Source organism: Podarcis filfolensis, assembly GCF_964270895.1.
Source record: "Podarcis filfolensis genome assembly, chromosome: 3".
Taxonomy (NCBI): Eukaryota; Metazoa; Chordata; class Lepidosauria; order Squamata; family Lacertidae; genus Podarcis; species Podarcis filfolensis.
In genome coordinates this window covers 35952199-35975464 of record NC_139606.1, presented here as the reverse complement: position 1 = coordinate 35975464, position 23266 = coordinate 35952199, and the positions used below count along the sequence as shown (strand labels likewise).

At 40.4% G+C, this 23266-nt stretch overlaps 1 protein-coding gene across 7 annotated transcripts in view; it reads left to right on the top strand.

The window, feature by feature from the left end:
• The first annotated feature begins 4824 nt into the window (after positions 1-4824).
• Positions 4825-23266, top strand: part of EYS (eyes shut homolog) — a 476514-nt gene continuing 458072 nt past the window's right edge. Inside the window, exons 1-3 of one of the 7 annotated variants that reach the window (XM_083606894.1) lie at positions 4825-4953; positions 8885-8989; positions 20348-20470. In XM_083606894.1, the coding sequence (XP_083463020.1) occupies positions 4950-4953; positions 8885-8989; positions 20348-20470 (232 nt within the window). In that variant the 5' untranslated portion in view covers positions 4825-4949. The other 6 variants (XM_083606893.1, XM_083606889.1, XM_083606892.1 and 3 more) reach the window with 6 other exon arrangements.

Genomic DNA, 23266 nt, shown 5'->3' with positions numbered 1-23266 from the left:
ATGTTTTTAAATATATTTTTCTGCAGGTTTTTCAGGGCTTTTCTGTGAAAAGGAAGCCAAGCCATGTGACTCAGGGCCTTGCTTGAATGGTGCTGTCTGCGTGGATGATGTTGACGGGTATGGCTGTTTTTGCCCCGAAGGTAAGTTGTTCGACACAATGCATCTTTATTATAAGTGACAATTTGCCAAGATCGCCCCAAGATTGCAAGGTTGTCTTCGCGAAGATCTTCAAAGCATTCAAAACATCCTTCCTATCAAAATAAGTTGTTCAGTCCTGAAGTTTCATTTGCATCTATGTCCATCAAGGCAGCCTATTCACACGAAGGTTGTAAATAGTTATATCTAAAAGTGTGAATCTATGTCTGACACATTGCCTGTGATTCTTAACTATGTTACAACAACAGTAGTAAAAAAAAAAATCCACAAAAAACAACTCAAAGGCCAGTCTGGTCTGCCTGTTTCCTAAAAATATGTCCCCATAGGGTATAAGAACCTGAGTAAAACAAATAGTAAACTAAGATTTAGGAAGCGGTGATACATTTTCAGCACAGCACTAAGCACAAAGGATTTCCTTTTTACTCAAGAGTGTATTATTCCTTTATTTTTCCTATTGGTTAGAAAATTAGGGACACACACTGTAGCTGATTTGTCACTGTGCCTTTAGTCAATTAATGCCTGTTTTAATCAAGCATGAGCATGTCTTATCACTGGGGCTGAGAGTTAAGGGCACAGTTTCATTTTTGGAAACTGCAGTGTTACTGCAATGTGAAGTTTGGGGTGGAGAAGGAATATTAAATATCTTAATTTCTTGGAACAATGAAGAATCTGTCAAACCACTTCCCCCCTCCTTACCTTTGAAGGTAAACAATTTATCCAGACTCACCGCAGCCTCATTTTACTCTCCAACTGTCCTACTCCATCTCCACCATACATTGCCAATCCTTAACCATACACAACATCCAGGGACATTTTGTATCATTTTAAAACGTGTGGGGCATGAATCTCTTCCCTACACTGGCACAGCACCCACACATAGAAAGAACCCTATAGGGCATAGTGGAGTCCAGTCCCCTTCCTCAAGGGCATGGCCAATTCGTCTTCTTTAGCCAAGAGCACATATCCACCCACCCTGCCCCTTCTGAAGGACCAGGAAATGGAATGGAAAGAGGCTCCATTGAGCCCTATGGAGATTCTCTCCCAGGTAGTGACTGAGAGCAGCACTTATGGATGGGAATGGCCCGGGCACATCCTCATCCAGTCCTCCACCATCTGCTCAGTCCAAGTGTGTGGGTGTTGAGCTCACTCTGCCTCCCGGTGCACCATAGGGCAGTCTATAGGGCAGACTCCACTCTGCCCTATAGGGTTCTTTCTATGTGTGAATGCTGTGTCACTGTGGGGAAGGCAGTCGTGCTCCACATGTGCAGGATTTTAAATTTTAAAAAAAAAACACCTCAGGAAGTTGCATTGCAAAATATGATTTCCACTTATTGTCGTATGAAACTACAGTGATACCTTGGGTTACAGACGCTTCATGTTGTGTTTTTTTGGGTTACAGACACGCCGAAACCTGGAAGTACCAGAATGGGTTACTTCCGGGTTTCAGCGGTTGTGCATGCACAGAAGTGCTAAATCACGCTTTGCACATGTGCCAAATCGCAACCCGTGCAGGCGCGGTGCTGCGGGTTGCGAATGCTGCAGGTTGCAAACGTGCCTCCTGCACGGATCATATTCACAACCTGAGGGTCCACTGTATATCTGATAATTTCACCAGACCTCGTTTCGATTTGTGTCCAAAAATGGAAGCGTGTGATCTGAGGATGAAGTTCAGACAGGATAATGCAAGTGGGTTGCTCTCTTCCATCGCTGGACTCTGGGGGAAATAAAACTTGGTATTCACGGCGATAATTTTTGTGGACTGGTTGTTATCAGGAACAGAGACATGGGTCTGATTAAAGTCTGTATGTGAGTGAGATCTGTTACTATATACATTATTAATGAACTCAGGGTAATTGTAAAGTTTTATGACTTAGGGATCAGTAGAAATTGGTTCCACGGTCATTTTGAGAAATTATGAGAATATGCCTTGCTCTGTGGGTGCTGATAGCTTAGCATTAGTCATGGTCTTCCCGCAGCCATGGCCTGTGACAGCACTTAATGATAGTCATTTTGTAGCGTGACCATGCATTAGAATAGATTTACAAGAGCATAAAATGTCACATACTAAAGTGGAGAGTTCTTTGTCAGCTCTTAGAGCAAGAAAGAAACCCTATACACCTGGGAGTGACGATTGTCTGCAACACGGGTGCAAGGCGAGCATTCAGCTGAAAGCAAGCCATAGAGAAATAAGAAAACCAGAGCGTGAAACTTTGTTGGCAGATTAGGCTGCAGACTTATACAGGCTCTCTTGGTAGTTCTGCCACCATTCAAAAGTGTGAGGAACGGTTGCCTGGGGGTTGGGCTTTTCCTGTGGTGGCCCCTAAATTGCAGAACTCCCTCCCCCTCAGAGGTGCATCTAGCACTGTCATTGTACAATATTGCCCACATTCATTATTAATACATTTCCACCGACCAAAAGGATTTGTAGATGCTTCTGCCCATCTCCTCTGGTTTAGCCAATCAAAATCATCCCCACTAGTAGGCCTCACCACTGTCTGCAGCAACTCTCCCCCCTCCCCCGAAATGGCTTTGATAGGGCAGTGGATTCTTTTGTCCTTTCCCCTCCCCTCCCTCCTTTGCTCTGCAAGAAACTGTGTGGGTGTGTCATGCAACCTGCCAATCAGCCCACCTTAAGCCAATCTGAACCATGCGTTCTTTTTGTGAAGGTGTTCACAAGCCAGTCAGAACCATACATTCTTTTGGAATCTGCAGAGAAGAATTTCCTTCCCAGGACACTCTGTGGAAGAAACAAACAAGCTAGCCAGCCATACTTACAAATACTGTAATAGGTTAAGATCTGGTGAAGGACAATAACAACCTTGTAAAATACAGTGGTACCTCGGGTTACATATGCTTCAGATTCCAGACTCCGCTAACCCAGAAATAGTACCTCAGGTTAAAAACTTTGCTTCAGGATGAGAACAGAAACTGTGCAGCAGCGGTGTGGCAGCAGTGGGAGGCCCCATTAGCTAAAGTGGTGCTTCAGGTGAAGAACAGTTTCAGGTTAAGAACGGACCTCCGGAATGAATTAAGTATGTAACCAGAGGCACCACTGTATACAGTTTTGGGTGTGTCTCCCCCTCACCCCTTTGTTTTCCCTTCTGCACAGGTTTTGTTTCTCTTTCTCTCTTTCTCTTTTTTGTTTGTGTCTCAAAATGTTTGGTGCACATACAGTTATGTACTTTTTGAACTTTCAATAAAGATGTTACTAAAAAAAAAAAGCTAGCCAGCCTTGAAGAAGTAACAAGCTTTTAAGCTTTTTTGGGGGGGGGAGAGAGAGAGAGAGAGAGAGAGAGAGAGAGAGAGAGAGAAGGCGAGAAGTGTGTGCTTTTGCTTTTACCTTGGTTTGCTACTTCTTAGTTTCTTTATATTCCTCAAAAAAACAATAACCTGAAGTATACGTTTAATAATGTTTTAAAATGTGTATTAATTGTGTTTTTATTTTAATTTACTGTTTTAACTGTTTTGTTATGCTTTGAGAGACACCAGGATAATTCCTCTGTTTTAGGAGATGATATAAATGCAGCTAATAGATTAGGCCCACTTAACTAGGAGTGAACGCTATTGAATGCAGTAAGTAGACACAGGATGGCAGCCCAGGGTATCCCCCAGACCCAGTAGACTGATTTGTTCATGTGCTGCCTTCCTGTGACCATCTATTTTGTGTTGAGTCAATTAAAAGAAGTGAGCCTGGTCTTCTTTCTTTTATCCTCACGACCCTGGGACATGCTGTTAAGTCATTACTATGCGTCTTTAGGGCTGTACCTGTATTTCTCTCCCTGTCACACTGGAACAGAAGGACTAGAATAGAAGTTAATGGTTATTGAGATCTTTCTTAAACTAAAGCAACACTTCATGTCCTGAGCATGTTCCAAGACTCGACTTCTTTTTTTGTACAGTAGACGCTTTAGCAACCTAGGTCGCTGAGTAGTTGTGAAAATGAAAAAATCTAAGCAAGAAATATGCTATAGAAATTGAAATATACTCGGGGTCAAGAGTGGATTTCATGCCCTTTATTCAGTTCATAGTGATGAGGAGGAATGGACGTTCCCCCAGAATGTCTGCTTTATATACATTATTTACACAATGGGCCCCACGTGATTGGCTAATTCCGGGATTCTCCTGTAGGCCAATCAGGTTGCAGATTCACTTCCACCTGGAGCTGGATTGGGTGGCTTTTGTGGACCAATCAGACTGCTGAATTTTGGAGCCTATCAGGCTGCTGCATTCTGAATCCTATTGTTCTAGGACCAATCAGACTGCTGCATTTTGGATCTTATTCAACTCAGTACATAACAGAAATGATAACCATATGGGTGATTGTTTTGCACACAGGGCTAGCCTGGTGTCATGTTCATGAAAACTCATTTGCGTAAAGCACTTCCTAAGTATTTACAAGTTGTGCTGCTCTGACACAGCTTTATGCTTGCTGCCCTTGTTCTTTTAAATGTGATCCTTCTTTAAGGACAAAGGGGGATAATTTACTAATGACAGATGAGGAGCAAGGCAGCTTTTAGAAGCGTTCACTGTGAGCCATAAAAAGAGAATTATTTCTGTTTTACAGAGTAATTTGATAAGGATTGATTTATTATTTACAAAAGAGAGGACTGAGAAAGGAGACACAGGTGTAGATAAAGAATATACTGCCCCCCTCTCTCTTTCTCCTCAACCAAGGATTTGAAGGCCTGAACTGTGAAATCAACTTTGATGACTGCTCCTACGGCTTCTGTAAAAACAATTCGACGTGCTTAGACCTGGTTGCAGACTACGCTTGTGTTTGTCCTCCAGGCTTCATGGGTAAGGTATAACCCAAGCCTTTAAATGAAACAATAAATATTTAAAGACTCCATTATATCTTGCAAAATTAAAAGTAAATAAGTGCCCATAATGACATTTTATACACTGCCACACTGCTAATAAAAACAGAATAAGTAACACATTGCAATAACTCCCATCAATTATATTCCTTAATCCTCTGATCATAAGATAAAAGTTGGAAATGCTGATGTTAAAGTTTCCGAGTTAATTAACAGGGATGTTAAAGCATACTCATGATTTTTTCATCACTAACTCACCTGGTAGAGGAAAAAATAGTAACTAGTTCAAGTACACACTACACTCAGACAAGTAATGGACACTTCGCACATTAAAAAGCAGTGGTTTTTTGTGATGGTACTCTCTGGTACAGAGTACCACCACCTCTTATTTGTACTGCCCATGTCAACCATTTTGTGCTGGCACCCATGGCACTTTTATCAAGATATGACTACTGGCACCTCATTTTATCTCCTGCTCCAAAGAACTTTGAATATAATTATTAGCTTCCATGCCCCACTCAGGATTGGGGTACAAAAAATGTGTTGATAACTGTTTCTAAGAAGAGTTTTCTGTTTTCTGTTTTCTTCAAGGATACATATATACTGTATACATCAGCTGATTAGGAATTGCTGATTAGTAATGTAGAAGTCCAAACAGCATCTACACAATATCCTGGAAATCTGAAGGCAGAATCTATTAAAAATGCACAAATGAGGGCTTCCAACTTAAGGCCCTGTGTTTCAAGGACCTTCGAGAGGCGTCATATACTAAACTAAACAGTTAATTTCTCTATAAAGGATAAAGAGTTGAGCTACCAGTGAGTTGCATAAAATTAAAGGGAAAATCAATTATGGTTCAACAGCACAATTTTCTCTCCCTGTTAGAAATTAACCAAAGTGCCTTGTTTACATGAAATCAGAGGCATAATTTGCTGAAAGTTTCTCATCTGCAAATAATTAGCATGATTTCTTTAATTAGAACCAAAGCTTAAGAGTTGAAATCATCTGGAGAAAATGTGTTCATTCATCAACTAAGAATAAAATGAGATGAAATGAGACTTGTTCTTCCTTTTTGTGGTTGGTGTTTAGGGAATGCTACCAAGCTTTCTTATTTTCACATTTCAGTTCATGTCCTTTATTTTGGAAACAAGAAAATGAAAACAATGTTTCCACTTGAGACATAGTTATAATTTAATGCATTAAGGATTTCTTTAATGTCTTTTCTGATCATGATTGAGATAGAGAAAGGTAATAATAACAACCACTGCTACAATCACAAATTTTGTCCTCAGCTGAACAACAACAAAAACCCAGCCAAGTATTCTGGTTTTATGATTAAAACACAGGCTTAAAAGTCATTAAAACAGACTCATTTGAATTCATTCCTACTCTGGAGGGATCTATGAAGTCTATATTCACAAGTTAATCACATTCAGTTTCAATTCCCTCTATTTACTCACTCTGTAAAATGGGAATAATAGTGATTAGGCATTCAGGTCTTTTACATATACATATAAGACTAGAGCATTTAAAACACCATAATTGTGTGATTTAGCCACTGTTATATGTCTTTTTTTAAAAAAAGACCTGTATAGTTGGTCTGTTACTCCCATTTTACAGATTAAAATTAAGATTGACTGCTAGTGACTTGCAAATAGTTGCTAGATCCATAGTTTAGGAGATTCTAGGACCCAAGAAACTAAGCCTGCCACATTTCAAGCAGGTTTGTTTAAGAGTTTTATACCATTAAGTTTCTTGTTTTAAAAGCAATGAAAAAAAGTATTTTATGCCAGAACTAGATGCGATTTACAGGCATGGCGGTCCATTCTTTTTTCTTTTTTGGCGGTCCATTCTGAAGAGATGAAGGCTGCCAGCTTTCAGAATGACAGGTACAGTGATTCTCCCACAAGCAGTGTCGGATTTACGTATAGGCTAAACAAGCTAGAGCTTAGGGCCCCACTTTCTTGGTGGCCCCCCAAAAAAATAAAGGAAAAAACCTGGATGTACATTTCCAGTTGTATTTCAGTTCAACAATTACTTTGATAAAATACATATTTTGTTATGTGCAAATGGCTTTAGATACCTATTAGGTCCATAAGTTACCATATAGCATATATTCAACACAAAAAACAACAACAATTTGTTGTTGACAAAGGACAGCTGGACATATAAATGGCCCTGTTAAATCCAGCCCTGCCCACAAGGGCAATATTTGGGGGTGGGTAAAATAAAGAACCACTTAACCTCCCTTAATAATTTGCTGGCAGTCAGTCTGAAAACTAGTGACATGAGGGAGGTGCCACTCAGTAAGTGGGTAACAGTAGGTTGGCAATGAGTAGCACAACTGGCAGCTCCGTAACTTAAGGGGCAAGCAGGCTTAGTTGAGTGGGGAAGAAAATACCAGTCATAGAGGGGGTAATGAATGACAGCTACCCTAAAATCTAAAAGAATATGATAAAGCTTTGAACAAGCAGACTAAAACCTAGAGGAGAGGAAAAAAGCAAACAAATCGAATTGAATAATAACTGAAACACACATACAGCCGAAGCAGCAGGAGGGTGAACTCAAGAGAAGTTTGCACAGAGCTAAAGCAAAATAAGAGAAAACAAACAGGATGACTAAATAACTAAAATAGGAATTTGTTTATTGGAAAACAGAAAGTGATTGGAATAAAAAGGGACAAGTACATCGTACGCGAGACAACCCACAGCTGAACTGAGTGTGGCGGGGGGGGGGAGGGGGTTGACCCCATACTAAGCTCTCTTCAAAGTTTGGAAACCAATGTGAGTTTGGGCGGGAGGAGAAAGAAAACCTGGCAGACTGAAAACAACTTGATTTAACTTTTCACTTTTAACTGTTTGTAATTGGTAAGGATGCCAGTAATCCAGCATTCTTCTAAATGCCCTGCTTTCCATCAACATCCCTCCCACAAATCACTGTGATTGGAATGCCCTGGGGAAATAATTGATATTGATATGATAACCTAGACCTGACCATCAAAGCAAAACATTCCCCCTCTCCATCTCCCAAACTCACTGTTTCTGTAAACTTTGTCCTATGGAAAGACCTTAACCACAATTCCAGGTCTGGATGACATAGTAAGCCACACCTTACTTTGCCATGCTGTCTTGTGCCAAAAGGACTTGGGAGAAGCAAAGGTATGAGCTCTTTCCCAGGAGTCAGAACATTTGTGTGGTCCTCGCTTGGCCATAGTTTGGCTCACTGTGATGTGCAAACCAGGCCAGTGTGGTTACTGTTACCTATCTCTGCAATATAATTTGAAATCTTACGGCTTTAATGTGGCTTCACTCATGCATTCTGGAGGGTAGGGTGGAGTTGTTAATGGAAAATGCTGGGATTAATGACAAGCCGTAAACTGGTTATGGAGGCTGTAAGAATGGTTGTACCTGTGTTTTGTATGTAATATTACTTTAGTACTTCAGGTTTGCTATTGAGCTGCTACTGAGCAAGGTTAGGATACCATTTACTACTTGGAGATGGTGCAGCTAGTGGCCCAGTGTCCGCCATTTTGATATGCCCATAAGATCAGGCTGTTACTTGTTCTTCACTGGGGTCCTTCATTGCTTAAGTCCGTAGAGACACTATACTAACTATAATTATATTGCAGCTAATGGGATGTTATAATAACCACACAAAATATATTAGTAAATACTTTATTTGCTTCGTATAATCCTGCCTATAAAGATCTAATTTATTTAACTGCTATCTGTGATCTATAAAAAAAACAAAAACCTCTTTCCTTTAAAGCTGTCAGGCAGACATAAAATACAATGTTCCCAACCAGGAAAAGTTAAATTATGTAGTTGTCACTTGGATTATGAAGTAGCCTTTTTGCTATCCCAAACCCTACATGATTTATAGTTTTAACGTTTCATTTTCTTTTCTGTCAGACAAAAACTGCTCAATGGACATTGATGAATGTCCCTTCAAGCCCTGCAAAAATGGAGCCAGTTGCCATAATTTGATTGGCGAATTTTACTGTAACTGCTTGCCAGGTAGGTGCTCAGGTGTTACGTGGGTGAAGAGTTAAGACAAATGTTTGGGACAGAAATAGAACTAATTTCTTCAGATGCATTATTTTAGATTCAAATTTGCTTTGTACATGCCCCTGCCGCCCCCGCCCCCATCACCCACGCACAGAAGCTATACAAATGTTCCTGCAATGCACAGCACATTTATTATTAGGACAGCATCCTCTATTTTTATGAATTTGGTTGCAGACCATGTCGCTTGAATACCTATCTGAAAATGAGGTGCTGCATACTAATGAGGAGAGGTTATTTTATATGAAAATATCAACTGCATTCATAATAGATCCTGCAGGGTGTTCCAATTCTAAAACCTTTAAATATGATAATACACTGATTTGCAGGACACAATTGTAGAAGAATTCTGTTGTTGTGCATAGGCTGTGCTGAAAAAAACAACCATCCCTGCCCCTTAGCCTTGCGGGGCTTAGAAGGTTTAGTATGATGAATAGTGTTTTCATTTCTGTAGCTTCTTGCTTTATTTTTATTTTTTTTATGCCATAAATTTGGTACTTCAGATTGCTTTAACTTGTTAATCACAATACCTACAGCCTTCTCTCTCCTCCTTTCCTTCCTTTTTTATACATTGATAAAAGTTAATACCATGTTTTGTTTGGTCATGCAGTGTTTTTTATTAACTCCCAATATATGGCACAAACTGGAAACTAAGGCCCCAATCCTAATTCTGCCATTTAATCTCTGTGCAAGCAAATCAGGATGAATGCTCAGTAAATAGGTCATCTGGAACCCTCAGGTTTGCAGTGGTAAGTGGTAACAGATTCAGCACACCAAGCAAACTGCAAGTACATTTGCAAAGCTAAGCAGGGTCCAGTATGGTTTCACATTGGATGGGAAACAGCTTGTTGAGATTCCTGCATTGCAGGGGATTGGACTAGATGACCCTCATGGTCCTTTCCAATTCTATGATTCTATTCAGCTGGCAACTCAAGGTATCCGATCTGGGTCTGCAGCCAAATGTCTGATTCAAGCCTACCTTAAATCACATCATACCATGAAATAAGGATACCAAAGATTTTTATACCTTGCCTATAGCATACCCCTCAACTGTCCTTATTTGGCCAGGATGGCCAGATAGAAATCATTAAGCTCCCACTGTGCCTGCCTTCATCCTGGGACCCCTGATTCTCCCTGCCAGTGGACGGGGGCTGCAGCAGCGACATTGGGAAGGAAGCATGAGAGCATAAATGCCTTCAACGTTCCAGGTTTACATTAAAAAAACCAAACCCATGTAAAGTATAATGTGAGATTATTATTTTTTTTAAATTTTCAGTAAACCAGTAAATAAGGGGGGGGGGGACTATGAAGTTATCTCCCATGAATCAGTTAATGTGTATATTCATGATCTAGACAAGGCAGCAAGCAGTGAAGCAGGATTTGCATATCCGACACAGCTCTTATAGGTTGTTTTGGCCTACAGAGGACTGACTGGTTTTCAGAAGTAAACAATGCTAGTGGAATGGGCAAATTGATTTCAAAGCTGACTAATGCAAAGTAATGCACATTGGGGAATTATCGCCCATCCCATAGTCAACAGTGCTTCAGTGACTTTCTATTCTTTCTTTCTTTCTTTTCTTTTTTCTTCAAAACTGGAGTATTGTATTGCAAAGAACAAGGCTTGCACTATCCTCTAAGGTCTATCTTGCTGTTTCTCATTATCACTCTTCTCCAAGACTACAATCCTGCACACAGTCCTGCACATTGACCTCAGCGTGATATAAGAAGCCGAGCTGTGTGCAGAATTCCAGGCCAAGAGGCACAAAGCATTTATACCCTCAATACACATTTTGATACTGCTCAGCATTTCTTCTGCTTCTCCAAGCATTTCTCTGAACACCTTGGGCAGGATTCACCTAATGTCAGCAAAAGCCTTGTTGCAAGGACTTGTTCGTGCAAAATGGGGATTTCCCCCACTCTCCTCCACCTGTGTGCCTGCCTTCCGGGCTTGTCAGGAGAACATTAAGGTGGGAGGAGAGGGACGATTGTTCCATCTGGTGAGTTCCAATGTTTGCGCACTGGCTTCACTTGGTTTAGCTATGTTCTAGTTCAGGGATGAGGGACCTTTTGGACCTCCAGAGCCTCATTCATTCCCTTTTGGATAATATTCCAAGGTCCACATGCCAGTGGTGGCTGGGACTAGGAGCAAAAGTGGGTGGAACAATGAATTTACATAATTTACATGCTGCCTTTGTACAGTAGGTGGGACGCGGGTGGCGCTATGGTCTAAACCACAGAGCCTAGGGCTTGCCATTCAGAAGGTTGGCGGTTCGAATCCCCGCAACAGGGTGAGCTCCTGTTGCTCGGTCCCTGCTCCTGCCAACCTAGCAGTTCGAAAGCACATCAAAGTGCAAGTAGTTAAATAGGTACCACTCCGGCGGGAAGGTAAATATCGTTTCCGTGCACTGCTCTGGTTCACCAGAAGCGGTTTAGTCATGCTGGCCACATGACCCAAAAGCTGTGCCAGCTCCCTTGGCCAGTAAAGCAAGATGAGCGCTGCAACCCCAGAGTCGTCCGCGACTGGACCTAACGGTCAAGGGTCCTTTTACCTTTTTGTACAGTAGCCAAGTTTCTGCAAACACTCGCACACCTCTCCTTATCCTCCATTGAGGCAAACAAGGAATTGTCAGAGTTCAAGGACACATTCTAGCAAAGGCATGCAAGGAGGGTACAAAGCAGAGCTTGTGAGGAGTGTGGCTTTGGATGGTATGTGGCCTGGGAGAAATCCCCAGGGCAAGATAAAGGGGCCTAGAGGGCCACATTTGGACCCCTATCCTGAGGTTCCACAACCCTGTTGTACACATTTCTCAATATAGTTGTGGCTCTTAAAATTGGTATACAGTGGTACCTCAGGTTACATACACTTCAGTTTACATACGCTTCAGGTTACAGACTCCGCTAACCCAGAAATATTATCTCAGGTTAAGAACTTTGCTTCAGGATGAGAACAGAAATTGTGCTCCGGCAGCGCGGCAGCAGCAGGAGGCCCCATTAGCTAAAGTGGTGCTTCAGGTTAAGAACAGTTTCAAGTTAAGAATGGACCTCCAGAACGAATTAAGTACTTAACCCAAGGTACCACTGTATGTTGCTTACACTCTCCATGGCAATAAAATACCAGCCACCAAAAGCTGGGCTTAAAAAGTCTTCATCAAATGTCTTAGAAATTGTGCCCCAAATGGTACCCACTCAAGTCTAGAGTAAACCATGCAATGTCTCATGTGCGTTGAAATGAATTTGCCTATCATCTCTCAGCAGGACACTTCACAGTGTAGGAGAGGCAAGTGTACCAGACTCTGATGACCATTTGGGGGCCTGTGGAGCTTGTTGATGACCCATGATTGAAGGTCAAGTTTGCTGTGGTGGTTAGAGAGTGAGGTTAAGGACTTGGAGACTAGGATTCAAATTCACACTTGGCCACGAAGCTCACTAGGTGATATTGGGCCAGCCACTGCCTTTTAGTCTACCCTACTTCCTACAGTTGCTGTGAGGATTAAATAAGAATACTAATCATATGCCACCATGAGCTTGGAGGAAAGGTGGGATGTGAATGTAGTAATCAAAATAAAAATGATTTTAGTGTATGGCCTTTGAACAGGGTGACCACAATCCAACATAGTTAAGTCGTTGGAAGTCAATGTTCTGTTAGCAGGGGGTAATTCTAAATGGCAGCCAACATCCAAATGTCAACAAAGATCACACCCTCCTCAGGTACCCTTGTGCCAAGTTTGGTGATACCTTGATACATGTGCCATATAAATTTTATGAAGCAAACAGACAGACATCTATAGGCTGTATGCTTCCAGGACTGTATGCAGTCCTTCTCAGGAATCCTACATGTTTGCATAGAAACAAGTCCCATTGAGTTCAGAGAAGTTTATTCTTCATTAAGTGGGCATGAGATTGCAGCCCGAATGAATTTATTCACAGCTATTCCTTTCTTCAGCATACAGCACTTGTAGCAATTTTCCAGGTGTTCTGAAAATCAGTTGATAATGTTGTCTCAGCTCTTTTTATCCTTCAAAGTCATTTTTTTGTACGAAACCTCATAATGTTTGTTTTCAGTGCCATTCTCCCAGAAAATGTGTAGTGTGGAATGGTTCATAAATCTAATTCATGGCACATTTTCAAAATGCATACAGCCCTATAAAAGCAGTTAAAATAGCAATAGTCTAGAAACAGGGGAATAGTATATGCTTGGTATTAGAGACCTGGATGTTCTAATGAAAATCTCTGTTAGTCACTCATGCAGTCATTTTATTGTTCAGAGTGGTTGGCAGCCCTATTCCTATGCATCATCACAGCTGCCCCGTGAGACAAATCATTGCCCCCTTTACAGATAGGGAATGGAAGCTGAAAGTTCTCCAAGACCATCCTTTTTGCTTGTGGCTGAAATGGAGTATTGAGGGCAGTTCCCTCAGGCCAGATTTTCTTGCCAATGGACTATCTTTCCTCCCACTTCTTCATATTTTATTAGACCGTATGTGTCACACTGAATGAGGGACAGAGATTAAATAAATGTTTTAAATATGTGCACATCAATAAAATAAACTAGCGATTGCCAACATTTTGGGGTCTGGGGCACATTTGGAAATTTGAAAATGGCTGCTGTCAGGAGTGTGGCCTGCCACAAAATGGCCGCCGCTTCCAAAAGAGCAGGAAAAGGAAAAGAGATGGGAACATAAAATAGTTCAAATATTGGGGGGGGGGGGGGAATCTATTCAATTTTGTTTGTTTGTTAACAAAAGATGTTAGGAAAACGTTCTACTTTTCCAGATGCTGTTAAGTCTTGGTTGTTATGCCACTGTTGCAGCTGTGCTGCTGTAGAATACACACACACACACACACACACACACACACACACACACGAATGAATGAATCCAGGAATCCAACTGAGACATGTCTTAAACAGGCAGCAAATCAAAACAGAACAGCAACGGGAGGGTTCCTGCATTGCTTCCCTCACCTCCACGTCCCCCCCCCAAAAAAAATGTTTATCAAGCTGCCTATCAGCTGTTCCATGTGGCTAGCTGGCAGCAAAACAAATGATTCCTGTGCTTCTTTTCCTACTACAAAACACACATTTTTTAAAAAGCCTTTCAAGCAGCTGCCTGCTGGCTATACCACGTGGCTGGCAGGTAGCAAAACAAAACAAAAAAAGTAGCAAGTGGGTGGAGCTGAGGACTATTAAGCAAAACAAAAGCAGGAAAGGTGCAGTCTAGAGAGGCAAAAAACAGCAGCTCTTTAGGACCCCAGGGGCACCTACTGCCTGATGTCCAAACAATCACAGCTTTGACTTCACTCATTGACTAGAAACAGTGATAGGTGGGAGCAGCCAGGCTGGTTCTCCATAACTTTTTTTTTCCGCCTAGGAGGGCTAGATAAGTAGAAGAAAAATTCCTGGAAACAAGTTACAGGGATCAATCAGAGCTGCACAAAAAAAGTATGAGGAAAACTCAGTACATAGAAACCTAACCCATTGTAAAATTATTACCAAGCGGCAAAAAATGAAATCATAAAGCAAGGTTTTCTTCTTTCCGTTTGTGTTCTGCAGAAGTTACAGCACAAAAAAGCACCAGAGCAGGAGCAATGAGGAGGTGGGGATGGGACTGCTTGGGTGAAACAGAGATGAAGCTAAGGTGGAGGCTACATTCACATGCAGTTTATTCCATTTTCCCTAGCCTTTCCCTAATTGTTAATTTCCACATTATATTTGAGCTTTCACATAACGTGAAAGCAACTTCCAGAAACATAGCAGAATATAATGCAAGTTCAGAGCTCATTTCCATATTACTGGCTAATTGATTTTCACACACACAAACACACACACCTGGCCAGGTGACTGAACGATCTCTGAGATTTCTTTTTTAGCTAAGATATGCCTCTAGCTAGCCTAACAACTAAAGCCAGATGTTTTTTTTTACTCACCTACTGGCAATTGCATTTTCTTTCTCTCTGATTCTTAATGGTTTTAGGCAAGAGGCAAAAGGATATTTTGTGTCCAGATAACTCACAGAACTAAATAATTGGAGAAGATCAACTTGGAAATGCCAGCTTTTAATATATAAGGTTTTCCAACGGAATGAAATTCCCGGTGAAGAAGAGCATCTGTATTGCATATTCTTTTAGTTACATAAAATTTGATACAAGACATGGAAATAGCACAGACAGACAGCCTAGATGTGATGAGCTGGAGGATCTGGGGCAGGAGAAATGGTTTTACCAGTTTCAAGTCCTCTGGGCAAATATGCCATGTTGCATTGCTCTTATATCTGATGCAATGCAACATAAAATAATACAATAAAAACAAAGCAGTGGTTTATTCCACTGCTATTCAACAATATATATTTATATTTGCAGTTAATGCACAGTTATCCTATGTATTAAATACCCTGAATGAATTATCACAGAAATTAGAACTGCAAGGACTGTGTGACAAATTCACCCATTTTCGAACAAGGTAATCTTGCACTCTTCCAGTGCATTCCATGATGACCTTTTCAAGAAGTAGTTATGAGCATCACTTTATATGCCTACTGATAAGATAATAATTGATAGCTAGCATTAGGCTTTAGGGGCTCCAATCTTGGAGGTGTGACCCAGCATTAAAGCCTGTAATCCTGGATCAGTTCATAAATGACAATGAAAAGACAAGACATACAAGGAAACAAACACCTTTGGGACAAAGAGGCATTTGGGTAGCCATTTATACTAACTCAAGGTTATCAGGGGAAACAGTGTCTCTCTGGTTGTCTTCTATACAGCCATAATTCAAAGATACGATATAATAACAATGTACTCCTTTCTTTTGTTTTAGCAGATGCAGGCTTATTCCTTAATGCAAGGTTTCTCAAAGTGGTTGATATTGAGCCCCTGGAGTTTATGGGATTTTGCAGTGGGTGAATAAAAATGTAGGGGTGGGATCAAAAAGGACCAGTGGAGGAAAATAAGTTTACAAATTATAGTGTGCAAAAAGTAATTAGGAACTATGAGCCTCAGAAATAAGAGAGATACCACAACAGACCATGGTGCTTTATTACTAAATATAGGTGAAGATTTTCACCTGTTAAATGTTAAATATATAGTGAAATTGGTTCAATTTACATTCCTTAGATCTTGGGTTGAGGTCAGTGTCAACTTTAGAAGCTCATTAAGGGGTCAATAAACTCAAAAGTTTGGGAACCCCTAGCTTAATGTGACACCTAACTACCAATTCTAGTTCCCTTTCAAATTAGGAGTGGGCTTCCACTGCTCTTAAATGGGAGCTAGATGGTTACTGAGCTAGATATGCTGCAATGGCAACAGCTTTTCAGTATTCATTAAATAAGTATAATTGACCCCTTTTGCTTGAAGTACTAGCAAGTGAAAGAGCGAAACACTGATTTCTGTGTGGCTATTACTACCATGCCAAGTTTAGTGTTCTTGCATTAATTTACAGAGCCCTCAACAACCTAGGTCCAGAGTACCTTAGGGATTGCCTTGACCCGTATATCCCAGACTCTCTGTAGGAGTGTCATTGGTGAGGCTCAGCCGACAACAAGAAATGAGCCTTTATTGTTATTCACTTACTATTATGGAATACCCTGCCAACAGAGGTTCAACGGGTGCCTTATACATAAAATATATGTGCAGGTCAGTAGTAAGGTTAGGGCGCCCCAGTGAGATCACCAGATTGTCTCTTCCAGTGTGCCTGAACCACCCCAAATTCACTTTTGCACAGCCCTGCATTACCCCTGGCACCGTCCCGGGATACAGCAGGGCACCGGCTGCTGGGAAGCCATGATCACAGCACTGCCACTCCTCATTGGTTGCTCCTGCCAAATAGTACTTAAGGAATTTCAACCGTGCCAAACAGAGAACATGACATCCTTCTAGGATGCTTCATGAAAGTCAGTCGTTGCTGCACAGATACGCCACTTGAAGGCATGTGTGACATCTGTCTCATGAGAACCTCCACTAGACTCCATGGTTTCCTTTCATCTCTCCTTGTCCCTGGTGCTAGGAACGCCACTGTTAAAAGAATCACTTCTTTTTTTATAGGTTGCTGAATAATTAAATTCTTAATAATGCCATTTTAACCTTACAAGTAGGGCTTGCACTCTTGCTATTATAGATGTGAGCACAGTGTAATCAACAGGAAGCATTTGCCCATGTTGTAGAAAAATTCTTATCCTGAGGGTTTTGCTTATGCTTCAGAATGACCCCTTTGGGAATTAGTCAAATACTCTTATCCTGCTGAAAATGTTCCTGGGAGATTTTCTGAAAACCAAACCAAAGTTGAACCCTTCCTTCCCACTGATTATCAAGGGGATATTTAGCTGTGACTTGTGCCAAGGAAACCACAAAATTTTCACAATGCCTGTGAAAGCTTTCTTATTTGTGATGCAAAGACAGTCAATAAAAAAATTAAAAGGGGAGTGGGTAGATGAATGCAGATCAAGTCCCCCTGGTTTGGTTTGGTTTGGTTTGGTTTGGTTTTGGAGGGGGAAGCCTTTACTGTGATGGAGGCTCTACTAAATCAGATTTAAATGTATATGTCATTTGGAATATAGGGAATAGCATTCTATAATTCCAAAAAGTCATTGTGAAATTCTTTCATGGTTCAATGTCCATTTCTGTCTAGTCAAAACCGCTCTCTGAAGCACCCCCTACCCCATTAAAGATTGCTCCAGCTGCTGCATGTAGGATAAGTCACACCTCCCTGAAATGGGGGGTGGGGTGCTTGGGGAAGGCTGATCTTTGCAAATTCACCAGTAGCCACAACATCCTTCCCTAGATTCTGAACAGGCAACTTGAAATCACCAATGGCTCATTGCACCAAAATGCAAAAGAGATTGCAGTACTTCCCTTTGATCTTTCTCTGTGCTTCACAAGAATTTAGATTCTCTAAAGAAAAGGTTTATGCTACAGAGGACTCTGAGCATCTGCAGAATGCATTTCCCTCTCTGTTCTGTAAATACAACCACCTCTAATACATTAAGAATCTGGACCACTGAGTTTCTTTAGGGATGCAGCCATGTAGTTGTGGCCACAGTGAACTGCATTCTACAGACATCCAGGCATAGGGGAGTTCTGTATTCCCCAATTTACAGTTTCTTGAATGTCTACTGCAAAGTAATTCTTGCTAGTTCAGTAGGACCTGCTCCTAGGGAAGTGTGCATAGGATTGCAACCTTAATCAGGGAAGAAGGCGCAAAAAACCGTTTTGATGAATCTCCCCAGTCTTTCTGGAACCTGCAACATACAAGCTTGTTTCTCTTAATGAAAGGCATTTCTCTAGCATGTTCTTAATTTGTGTATCAAGAGTTCTTGCTTCAGCTGACTGTTTTAACTTACCACGTTAGCAAATGTGATAACAGCAGTTTGAGAACTGTCAGAGATAGTTAATAGAAAAATAAAATTGTCCCATTGCTAGAAAATAGCCAACTTTATTATAATGCTAATTACTCGTTTTTGATGTCATTTGTATTGCACAAGCATTAAGCGGTTACTAGGCTGGCTTTAAAAGAAAGGTAGCTAGCAAGGTAGCTAGCATTATTAAATTATGACATGTTGAGTTTAAAGGACACATGTCCACATACGGACACTTAAGGAACACAACAGAAATGGCTGCAGAGAAGTTCTTTCAACCAAGCTCATTGATAATTGGTGCTGAAAGGCACCTCTAATAGCCTCCTCTGGCATACTGATCACAACGTTTCGCTTTCACTCTCAATCTTGTTATTTGTGTTACTTGTATTGTTTAAAAATAAAGCGAAGAACAGAAATGACATTCAAGAGTGAGTATAAAATCCGTGTTTTTGCTTGTGCTTACAGAATTGTAATGGACACTTATTTTCAAAGCTTTCACATTCTTGTTCTGCTTACATCAACATTTCCTTCTTCAAACAGTAGCCCTGTAAATAAGATTCTTTACAGAAGTTGAAACGCTAATAAACTCCGCTGCTGACAGTGGTGACGGTGTCGAGATTTTCCGCAATTCAAGGAATTGCATGCCTTTTGGCATCTAATGTAAGAGTTCTTAACCCCACTCCTCCCTCAGAAAACTATTCTGATGTGCCAGAATTGCTAAATAAGTTGTTGGCACATTTGCTTTGAAAATAATTAAAGCAAAAATTCAATGCTATGTTCACTTACCTGTGTTGTTGTTGTTTAGTCGTGTCCGACTCTTCATGACCCCATGGACCAGAGCACGCCAGGCACTTCTGTCTTCCACTGCCTCCCGCAGTTTGGTCAAACTCATGCTGGTAGCTTCGAAGACACTATCCAACCATCTCATCCTCTGTCGTCCCCTTCTCCTTGTGCCCTCCATCTTTCCCAACATCAGGGTCTTTTCCAGGGAGTCTTCCCTTCTTATGAGGTGGCCAAAGTAGTGGAACATCAGCTTCAGGATCTGTCCTTCCAGTGAGGACTCAGGGCTGATTTCCTTCAGAATGGATAGGTTTGATCTTCTTGCAGTCCATGGGACTCTCAAGAGTCTCCTCCAGCACCATAATTCAAAAGCATCAATTCTTCGGCGATCAGCCTTCTTTATAGTCCAGCTCTCACTTCCATACATCACTACTGGGAAAACCATAGCTTTTACTATACTCACTTACCTGTGAATAAGTACCATAAAACTGGGTAGGGCTTACTTCTGAGTAGACACATACAGAACTGCACTGTTGGAAGTGTACATTTCAGATCTTTTATAAGGCTGTGCTAACTTGTCACATCGCTTCGGGATCTAGAGAAGACACTGGTTCCCTCTCTGCAGTCCCTTGTTCTTCAAAGATTCTTCATTTAAATTGCGGAGCTTATTCGGTCCATTTGAACAAGCTACTGTTCTAACAATTGATTTCTAGTAAATTTTAAAAAAAGTCATCAAGCACCATAATACATGTTTTTATATCAAACAAAAAATGAAGATGTCAAGAATCCTTCTGCTGCCATCCCACTTACCTGGAAGTAACCCTCATTGAACTCAGAGGGGTTTGCTTCTAATTAGACATGTAGAAAATGGCAACATTAGTCACTAATATTGAGAGGGGGGCATAAAAATGATGGGTATTACTTTGACATTTATTTTTCTTGAGTACCAACTTTGAAATGCTGTTAAAGCATTGCAACTAAAAACTTCGAGAAATAATGTTGGTAGGTTTTTTTATTTACTTTGTGGAAAAGTTATATGTATACATATATATATATATAATTTATATATATATATACATTTTATATATATATATATATATATATATATATATATATATATATATATATACAAGACTTTTCTGCAGTAATCTTTGCTTATTCACTTTATTTCTCTGTTCAACAGGTTTTACTGGTAAGCTGTGTGAAACACCTATTGGTGGCTGCTTGTCACGACCTTGTGGCGCTTTCAGTCTCTGTGAAGATGGATTTGATGGTTATCGTTGTTTCTGTGCACCTGGTTTTATAGGTAGGTTTGGCTCTAAAGATACTTTAAATTCATTAAGCAGACCCCTTCCCCCAAAGTGCTGCATAGCAGCTAGTATTTTGTCAGTTTGTTGTCTATTGGTCCTATATGGCTCACTTCATACGCCTGTGGTTCCTGCACGATCATTTATACAAGAATCTGCTGTTGGATTCCTAAACCAGCAGGGATTATGTGAAGGTGCTAATTGCATAAACACATATGTAGTGGGACTTAAATAAATATATAGTCACTACGATTTGTATGAGAAGGCCCTTTATGAAAGGGCCATAAGAATTTCACAAATAAAAATAGTGGCATCCTGTGGCTCATAGAGTTGATTGGATGGATTGTAAGTGTTGCTCAGTTCAGCAGCCTTTTGGTTGAGAACTTGCTCGGTGTCTGAATTAGATCCCTGTTACAGAGCTGGCATTTGTTCTCTAGTACCAAACCGCACATAGCACATCATGAGAGATTGGCTAAACTTATATGAGAATTTTAAAATAACCCATGGGATCTTAATGTGAATTGTCTATTCATCTATGCACTGATTAAGAGGGGTAGGTCGGACCATAGGAGGATAAGCTCAAACCAGCAGTTAATCAGGGCTTCGCTTGACCTGGATATTAGGAAGAGGAGCCACAGCAATATCTGCAGCAGAATTCTCCTTGTCTCCACTCTCCATCACTCTGCCTTCAGGATTATCTTTCGCAATTCCCTTGTAACTGGAAATGCATAATACTCATTCCTTTCCCTGTGTCAGTTTGCTAACCTGTCAATCAGAAGTCAAGGAGGAGGACCACATGACCTGGTATCCCTGGCCACTGGGGTTTTCTTTTCACTGTCTACTTGTGCTTCAATATAATTGATTACTGCAAACTGTAAAGTGCTGCTGTGAAACCTAACATGCTTGCTGGATGTAGCTACTTGGAAATCAAAACTACTAGGGTGATTTTAACAGGACTCTGCATTTAGATACTACACTGGTACCTCGGGTTAAGAACTTAATTTCTTCTGGAGGTCCATTCTTAACCTGAAACTGTTCTCAACCTGATATACCACTTTAGCTAATGGGGCCTCCCGCTGCGACTGCACCTCCGATTTCTGTTCTCATCCTGAAGCAAAGTTCTTAACCCGAGGTACTATTTCTGGGTTAGCGGAGTCTGTAACCTGAAGCGTCTGTAACCCGAGGTACCACTGTAGTTCGTGTTGGAAATTCAATATCGGAATTTTGGCAGAAAACCAATTATCCTGGCTTTTTTTAGATGTGGAGTCATTGTTCACCACTACCAAATGAAATCATAATGACACCAAAAAGTGTACATTTAAAGTAGACAGCCAATGTGATTTTTTAATATATATTTGTAGATTTTCACACACACACACACACACACACACACACACATATATATATATATATATATATATATTTGTAGAAATAGTCACACAGGTCAGTTGATTAAGCATCTGTGTTGTAACTGTAGTTGATGGTTTTGTTTTGCTTTTTAAAGCATTATTTATGGTAGTCTCAGTAACTTGTATTATTCAACAGCAGATTTTGATGTTGTAAATCATGCTTCTACAGTAAATGTCATCCCTTGGGAGGAAAAGGGTTTATCATGCTCTACTAAAATAAAAACTTGCTGAAACTCTAACACAACTTACCTGGGAGTAAGCCCCTACTGAATTCAGTAGTACTTTATTCTAAGTAAATATATATTAATACGTTTATTAAATTTGTATCCTATCCTTCATCCAGAGACCTCAGGGCAGTTTGCAGCATAAAAATACAATATAAAAACACAAAATACATAATAAAAATAAGAATAACCCTCCCTTCCAGACACATTTAAAAGAGCATCGGATGTTAATCAGGCACAGGCTGATTTTCTCCTGGGGACTACATGAATGAAGGCACCACCTGAACTTCCTAGGGGGGAAACACTGCAGAAAAGGGCCATACTCATGTTGCCACCCTCTGGACCTCTCGTGGAGGGAGCACACAAAGAAGGGCTTAAGATGAATCTCAGGGTCTGGGTAGGTTCATATGGAGGGGTGAGTCCTTGAGGTATTGCAGTCCTGAACTGTTATAGTTATATAGTTAGACTACAGCAGGATTTACTCCCGAGTAAGTACATATTGAATGACATTGTTAGTCTTAAGCCTATTTTGAAAGTTAAGCACATGCTTCATTTCCTCTCATTAAAATTAGGGTTTAAAATGCATGACAATTGCTGAGCCATTCCCTTTGATTGCAGAGAAGTAAGCAGTCATGCCCGCCATGATTACAACTCTTAGAGCTGATCTTAAATATATTTTCAGATTGCTAAGAGGTGATTATTCCTTTTATCATTGAGCAACATCTTTCTTTTAGAATATTAATTTCAATGGGAAAGCTTTTATATTTTCAAATTCTAGGTTCTAAAAGAATTTCATTCTAAATACCTCTAATGGGTTTGCGTTTATCCATGAAAGAAACTGCTGAAAGCAAATGTTTTCTTGGCTCAATAAATCACTACGATCACCTCAAGAAACATACATCATTCCTCTGCTTTATTAAGGGGAACTTGAAAGGAAAAAAAATTGTGAAACAAAATAGACACAGTTAAGCTTCAGCACCACTCAGTCTAAACAGTATTATATCTAAATTACCGTATTTGTTTAATATATTTATATCTCACCTTCCTTCCATGTTGGGATTCAAGGCAGCTTACAACATTGAAAATTATAATTATATAATGCAGAGTAATAAAAGCAAACTAGTTAAAAACAGCAATTAAAATACTTCAGAACAGAATTAAA